General features: G+C 40.2%; 1 protein-coding gene across 1 annotated transcript in view; it reads right to left on the bottom strand.

The window, feature by feature from the left end:
• Window positions 1-3,877, bottom strand: part of LOC140240634 (uncharacterized) — a 48,727-nt gene extending 44,850 nt beyond the window's left edge. Inside the window, exons 1-4 of the mRNA XM_072320388.1 lie at window positions 3,846-3,877; window positions 1,615-1,693; window positions 770-937; window positions 193-381 (exon numbers count right to left, since the gene is read on the bottom strand). Coding sequence (XP_072176489.1) covers window positions 193-381; window positions 770-937; window positions 1,615-1,693; window positions 3,846-3,877 — 468 coding nt within the window. The remainder of the gene's footprint in view (window positions 1-192; window positions 382-769; window positions 938-1,614; window positions 1,694-3,845) is intronic.
• Between the last annotated feature and the right edge of the window lie 4,416 nt (window positions 3,878-8,293).

Here is an 8,293-nt window from a genome sequence, read left to right on the forward strand (position 1 = left end):
CAGCATTAACAAAAGCCATTCATGCAGCCTTGACATGCAAATTACCACTACCTGCATGCATGTTTCAACTGCTCTTCTTGAAGACTATTCCATGTTTTGCAAAGTCTGTGGTTGGAGAGGCCACGAGACTAGTGCTAACTACGATCTGGCTTATTTTCTTGCAGGGTGTAATGGTGTCAACTGAAGACCAACCTCATCTCCAGCGGAACCCGGAGGCTGCACGTTTTCCCACGTGATTACGAGGATGTAAGAGATTCCGTCGAAGAATGCTTGAGACGAGACATCGGCAGAGGGTAGACTACGCGCTTCGCGAATTTGCGATACCACATTGTCTCGCACAGTGAAGAAACTGGATGATGGTGAGGTTCGTCCATCATACTCCTACCAACAACAAGAAGATCAAAAGAAGAGGAGAAAGGGAAGAGACGGACAAAATGGAGTGAGAGATATAGTGAGAGAATGGAATGTGGCGATTGCGTTGTAGTTGATTTGAGATTTGAATATAATCTACACTCATGCGGTTCGTGAGATGTTCTTGGGAACGAAGGTTTCATGCGTGACTTGAACATCCGAAGCGTGCAGTGACAATCTTGAAAGACAGAAATGCATCGACAGCTATCTTAAATCGTGTATTACCGCAGCATGATATTTAGACATGATGCTATCTTTAACCTGTGGTCGACAAAACCAAATGTACAATGACAGGAACGTAATATGCGGGCAAATCTTACGATTCTTAAATTAAAAAAAAAAAAAAAAAATCGAGTACCTGGAAATATATCCTTGGACTTCCGATGGTAAGATCAACGGGCGCCCCGAAGACCGACACCGTCGGATTTTGATAGGCGTTGTATATGGTGTAGAGTGAAGGATTGACATACTGGAATACGTAATTTGGGCTTACGTCCCAGAATTCAATGACTCCGGTTGACGTGAACTGCAAAAGTATAACGTGATAATCGTGACGACAGAAATAAAGACGAAAACAACACCAAGAGAGGTTAGTAGATGAAAACACTTCATTTGCAAAAAAAGAAAAAAAGTTATTAAAAGACTTTTGGACAAAATAAAAACCAAAACCAAACTGGTTTTCCTTTGTGTGTGTGTGTGTGAATGCATAACGTCTCGGCAGCAACGATCTTTCCAATGCATACCAGATGCACACTGCACCAAACGCGCTAGCGCGCGCGCGCAAACACACACACTCAAGCACTTTCTATTGGCATTTCGGCTTGTTAAATGTAGTTTGCAAATTTGTAGACAAGCAGAATTTATACTGCTCAGTTTCAAGATCATGCCCCTAACTCTGACAAAAAAGAAACAAAAAAAGAAACAAAAAAAAAACAAACAAAACAACCAACTATTCTCCCCTCCCCCGAAAAAAAAAATCGATATCATACACCCTCAACATTGCCCTGGATATAATGATTTAGATTCCCTGTTGACTGTACAGACGATATCTTTATGATTAGTGGAGTTGCTAACCCATCACAATCACCATTCTTATATTCCAGTAAAACAGTTATCTTTTAGAGTCCCCCTGCAGCAGATGACGGGTTAAAGAAAATAGATTGAGCTGTGAATTAATAATCATAGAGTGATAACTGCAGTGACACGTACAGTTATGTGGGTATAGAGGCCATTATCTCCTATTGGTAATCCTGTGTCTAAGTACACGGTATAATAAGTGAAGCTGCAGAAAATGAAGAAACATGTGCCTGGGAGAGGTACAATATTGACATCACCGACTTCTGGTCCATATGGTAGATAGATGTTCTCTGTTGGAAAGAATGGAATCATAAACCGTCATCCAAACTTGTATCGACACTAGCTTGTGATAGGTTGGTTCCATGACATTTGCTCCTGCGACAATGACTCCGCTGAAATATCTGCACGCTAAGCCAAACATAAATTCTACCCAAAAAGATAATCCTAACTCTAATCCCAATACTCACATCAAACTAAACTTGAGACCATATCGCAACCCCAATTCTAACCCTGAGTCCTTGTAGAAAATAAGGCTGGAGCAATTGTCGCAGGAGGAAATGTCGTGTTACCATATGGACATTGGTGTGCACTTATTCGTTATTCTTATATTTCAACAAAACATAAGATCGAAATAGACTTCTAGGGGATAATCCACAGTTTGACATGAATTCATGTCGACAATGGAATTGATGTAAATCAAATTTCATATTGCTTCTCATATCATTCTCATCCGATCTAATGTTTGAAAGTAATATTCATCAAACTTTACCCACTCGATATTTTTCTTCCATCGAGTGAGAGATGCCATTTATCTTTCCAGTTTTGTTTCTATAGCTCTATCACATTCCTTTCACAAAGTGACGTGAAATTTTCCAGAAGAAACAAACACATTACCACCAATGATAAGGATAACTTTAGACACATCAGTAATACATGGTAAGCTAATTTTTGGTACTCATCATGAAAAGAAAGTGGGTCATAGGAACGGACGGTGAGATATTAGAACTTTGTTAAATTTTCTATAGGAAAAAAGTCACGTCTAATTTTGGGATTTCATGTCATCACTTGAAATCATTTCGTTTTAGTAACGACAAAAACATGTCGGCGTTCATTACTCAGATGAGGACTGGAAACACAATGATATGATTAATGTGAATAATTCTATTCGCGTGCTTTTATGGATGGAAAGGTATACTTAATATGTCTAAGAATTTAGTGCTACACAACAATAATAACTAGTTCTTTGAAATCTTTCCCATTCGTTGAACTCAATACAACTATTCATAATAAAAGAGATGACTCTTTTTGAAGATTGTTATCACGCGACAACAATTTTAAGATTACATCGTAAAGACAACGGGTTGACCGGTGAGCTACTGCGAAGGAGGGATTTTCATCAGAAGAAAAAAATCACCATGATACATTCCATTAACAAAGTCTCTTTGGCATACGTTCATATCAAAAATGTTAATCTATTTGCATTCCTGCAGGCCTATCTATGTAGCCAAACTTTGCTAATACCTATCTACATAAGGATAAAGCACACTAGAGGAAAGCCTTACCCCTCCCCCCCCCAAAAAAAAAAAGAAAGAAAGAAAGAAAGAAAAACAACAAAACTAACACAGAAGAAAAGATGAAGTGACGTACGCACGTACCTATGCAATCAACACCGTCTCCAATAAAACCGTCATTGCAGAAACATTGAAAGCTGCCGGGATTATTGATGCATGTCGCATCTTCGTCGCAATTATGCAGACCTCTGATGCATTCATCAATGTCTTCATATAATCGCCGGTGCAAACGTTAGAAATGAAAGAAAACAAGTACAAACTATTACGAGTGTGTTTTGAACAGGCCAATTATTGTCAGGATACTAATTATTTTGTATGCTCTGTTCGCCTGATTTTTGTCAGTTATGTATGAATAAAACAAATTGTACATTTACATATTCGTTAAATCTTAAATGGCAGGAAGCCAATGTCTTTTAACATTACAAACCCCTATTAGTGTGTTTTATTTTGTGAACGTATTGAATTGATGACCATAAACAATACTTTAAAAAAGACCTTTACTCATTATGTTGCGCATATTTTTGAATACTACCTAGCCCATTTGTTAGTAAATTTGGTAGAAATACTACAATCAAGTCTTGTCGTTTAAATTTGAGCAACAAGCAAGATACGGCAGCGCAGATGAAGAAAGAACTTAACTCATTTGTGACCGATTAAGACACTGAAATGCGTCAATTCGATAATTGTGGATGTACTGGACAGTAAGCATAAAAAAGAAACCAGAAAGTCACCTGTGCAGTTCCTTCCATCATCGTGTAGTTCGTATCCATTGACACATCCACATACGAAGCTACCAGGCAGATTTGTGCAGATTCCATTATCGGGGTCGCAACTTGTGTTGTTTCCTTCACATTCATCGATATCTGCAATGAAAAAAAAAAGTACAAACATCTTGACGAAACCAGTTGGTATTTACTTAATCAGAGTTTATGGAAAAAAATAAATCCATAATTATGATGCCTGATAATTATTTGAATTGATGTCAATACTGTGGTATGGTCACTGTAAGTGAGATTTATTTGTATGGAAAAGGACACAATTTTGACATTTAAAAAGGTCTTTAAGTTTTGTATTATATATGCTCGTTTGCGGTTGTTTGTATGATTTCAGTTTATTGTTTACAGTTAAAAAGATACATATTCACTCGCTGATGCAGGTTTAGGAATATGTTCAACCCAACACGGTTAAGTAAAAATATGATGATAGATCTTGTGTGGAACACATAAACGTATCGTTGTCTCATAGGATACAGCTTAATTTGCTTCTATTTTGGAACATAAGGATACTAGGATCAGCATAAATATCTTATCAAATTATTACTTTAATTGATCTTACGACGGAAACTGTATGATTGTGAATGATACGTGGACTTTGACATTTCACAATGTAATTGATTGTTTACTTGGTTGATTATATTTTTCGTAATGATGTCTGCTGGCGGCAGTATGTCGTAGTTTTGATGAGTTTCTCATTTACACGAGTTTGTCTTTAATGTATTTTCAGATCGAGTGGAACTGAAATCGGAGCATATAATCGATTATTTACTAAATTTAAGCAAAATATATGGTAAAATATAATATTACAGTATAACAAGAGAAAAATGGGATTTTTTGAAGGTTCATAGAATGTTGCCTTCGCCTTAAAATTCGGATTTTTGTAAAAAGAAAATACAATAATAAAACAATATGAAATCGGTCTTTTGTCAGGGAATTTATAAGTGCAGACATGACTGTTGTTGTTTGATCTCATAAATGCGATAGCGAAGAGATAGCCATGTGACAGGCCTACCTTCACACACAAGTGCTGCGTCGATTTGTAAGCCGCTACCTTCAAAATCATCACCATTGATGAAATTACCATCGTTGCAGATAACTGACGCAGGCTGATACCCTGACGCGCAGAAGCAAAGCTGAATGGCATTCTGTCCATCACGGAACTGGGCGGTTGTACACCTTATCGCTCCAGGTGACGTGTCCCGTGGGATGAATAAACATGCAGAACGTGGTGTCGAAGCCGTACCTGCAAGAAAGTGATGGAGGGAGGAATACACGTTTGTTATGTAGTTTCATCATGCCACAGGCGAAATTTTGAATAAGAATCTTGAGCCGCGATGGTAAAGGATTTGGAAAATGCCAGCAACGCATAGTAGTTCACAAATTCCATGTATATTGACCGCGGCATGAGTTCATCTAGGACCCCGTTTACAGTGCGGAGCTGGGCCGAGCCGCAGCCGAGCCCAGCCTCATTTGCAGGGCCGAGCCCCACAATTTTGTCCGTTTACACTGCCAGGCTCGGTTAATTCAAACCTTTCAACGCAATTTGGTATAGTCTGGTTTTCAGACCCTTTGCCAACTAGATTCCGTGGCGACGAAGTCGCCGTTCGGGCAAAGGCCATTGCCGAAGGAAAAATCCTTTGCAGGACAAAACCACCTTGAACTATACTAGTTGAGGGGGTTAATATACTGAATAGCGAAATAGTACGGGCAGAGGGTTTGGAAGCCAGACTAAAAGTGGCCGCGCATTTGGCCCATTTTGCGTTTACACTGAGAAAATGCCGGGCTTGGCCGCGGCTCGGCCGCGGCCGAGACCATAATATCCAGAGCGTGGCCAAATGCAGGCCAATTTGGGCCCCGCATTTGGCCTTTTGCGCGTTTACACTGAAATGAAGGCGGGCTCGGCCGCAGCCTCGCCTCGCACTGTAAACGGGGTTCAGGCCTACAGCATGGCTCGACACTAACTTTTTTGTTTGGTGGCCCGATGGGGCCGCCAAAATCCTAAATTTCAAATTTTTGGTGGCCCGAGAGAAAAATGTGGTGTCCTGAAAAAAGAAACAATAAAAAACATTAAAAGTCCTTTTTTTTTAATGAGTCAAGTATTTAAGTTTTATGATAGTAAGAACTAGAAGTTGGACATAATCTACTCATAAAAAATAAACTTCAACAAACTTCCAACACTCACTCTTGGGCACTCGTTCAGTCCTTTTCATCCATCCTTTAAACAAATTTAACTGCTAATTTCGGGCGCAAGAAGTTACGAATTTATTGACATACTTTTCAAAAAATTTTGGTGGCCCGAGGCGGGCCACCAAATTTGCCCTTTTTTTTGAAATTTGGTGGCCCGACTAAATTTGGTGGCCCGACTTCCATTTTGGTGGCCCCGGGCCACCGGGCTACCGTTAGTGTCGAACCCTGCCTACAGTATAGTCATCTTTGTTTAAAAAGTTATAAATTAATGGGTATTTTCTTCGAGGATCTGTGGTGAAAACAGCTGAAAGTGCGTGATGTTATTTGTATGTTTAGAAACTATGAATCCAGTTTGAATAAAAAAAAAAAGCTGGATGGCATGTTTTCTGCACGCCTGGTATCTTTGTCTATGCTGACTTAAAGACCAAAAACACTCTAATTTTACTTGCATGCACTCCTGCCACATTTGTTCTTTTTCTTGTCAATTAAAGGCAAATCGAAAGAAACAAATAATAGCTGTTTCCGTACTTATCACTTCTGGCTCTCGTGTCGTTTTGTCAGATGTATCTGAGGTGACAATTGTCGTGACACGGTCTGTTGTACCGTCGATATCTGGCTCTGTTGTGGCTTCAGCTGTTTTATCCATCGTTGTGGAAGGGTTAGTTGTAGAGTAAGTTATTTCAGATGTTGTAGGTTTTTCTGTTGTTACCATCGTTGTGGAAGGGTTAGTTGTAGAGTAAGTTATTTCAGATGTTGTAGGTTTTTCTGTTGTTACCATCGTTGTCATACTTGTTGTTGCAGCTTCAGTGCTTGGTTCTGGTGTTGTTTCAGATGTTGTTGCCTTTTCTGTTGTCACCATTGTTGTCGAAGGGTTTGTTGTAGAGACAGTTGTCTGCAATGTTGTTGGCTCTTCTGTTGTCACCATCGTTGTCACACTGGTTGTTGCAGCTTCAGTGCTTGGCTCTGGTGTTGTTTCAGATGTTAATACTTTTTCTGTCGTGACCATTGTTGTTAAAGGGTTTGCTGTAGAGACTGTTGTCTGCAATGTTGTCGGCTCTGCTGTTGTCACCATCGTTGTGGAAGGGTTTGTTGTAGAGACAGTTGTCTGCAATGTTGTTGGCTTTTCTGTTGTCACCATCGTTGTATAAGGGTTTGTTGTAGAGACAGTTGTCTGCAATGTTGTTGGCTCTTCTGTTGTCATCATCATTGTCACACTGGTTGTTGCAGCTTCAGTGCTTGGCTCTGGTGTTGTTTCAGATGTTGATGCCTTTTCTGTCGTAACCATCGTTGTGGAAGGGTCTGTTGTAGAGACGGTTGTCTCCAATGTTGTTGGCTCTGCTGTTGCCACCATCGTTGTGGAAGGGTTTGTTGTAGGGACAGTTGTCTCCAATGTTGTTGGCTCTTCTGTTGTCACCATCGTTGTCACACTGGTTGTTGTAGCTTCCGTGCTTGGCTCTGGTGTAGTTTCAGATGTTGTTGCCTTTTCTGTCGTGATCATTGTTGTGGAAGGGTTTGTTGTAGAGATAGTTGTCTCCAATGTTGTTGGCTCTTCTGTTGTCACTATCGTTGTGGAAGGGTTTGTTGTAGAGACAGTTGTATGCAATGTTGTTGGCTCTTCTGTTGTCACCATCATTGTCACACTGGTTGTTGCAGCTTCAGTGCTTTGTTCTGGTGTTGTATCAGATGTTGTTGCCTTTTCTGTTGTCACCATTGTTGTGGAAGGGTTTGTTGTAGAGATAGTTGTCTCCAATGTTGTTGGCTCTTCTGTTGTCACCATCGTTGTGGAAGGGTTTGTTGTAGAGACAGTTGTCTGCAATGTTGTTGGCTCTTCTGTTGTCACCATCGTTGTCACACTGGTTGTTGCAGCTTCAGTGCCTGGCTCTGGTGTTGTTTCAGATGTTGTTGCCTTTTCTGTCGTGACCATTGTTGTGGAAGGGTTTGTTGTAGAGATAGTTGTCTCCAATGTTGTTGGCTCTTCTGTTGTCACTATCGTTGTGGAAGGGTTTGTTGTAGAGACAGTTGTCTGCAATGTTGTTGGCTCTTCTGTTGTCACCATCATTGTCACACTGGTTGTTGCAGCTTCAGTGCTTGGTTCTGGTGTTGTTTCAGATGTTGTTGCCTTTTCTGTTGTCACCATTATTGTGGAAGGGTTTGTTGTAGAGACAGTTGTCTCCAATGTTGTTTTCTCTTCTGTTGTCACCATCGTTGTGGAAGGGTTTGTTGTAGAGACAGTTGTCTGCAATGTTGTTGGCTCTTCTGTTGTCACCATCG

Source organism: Diadema setosum, chromosome 17 (genome assembly GCF_964275005.1).
Source record: "Diadema setosum chromosome 17, eeDiaSeto1, whole genome shotgun sequence".
NCBI lineage: Eukaryota > Metazoa > Echinodermata > Echinoidea > Diadematoida > Diadematidae > Diadema > Diadema setosum.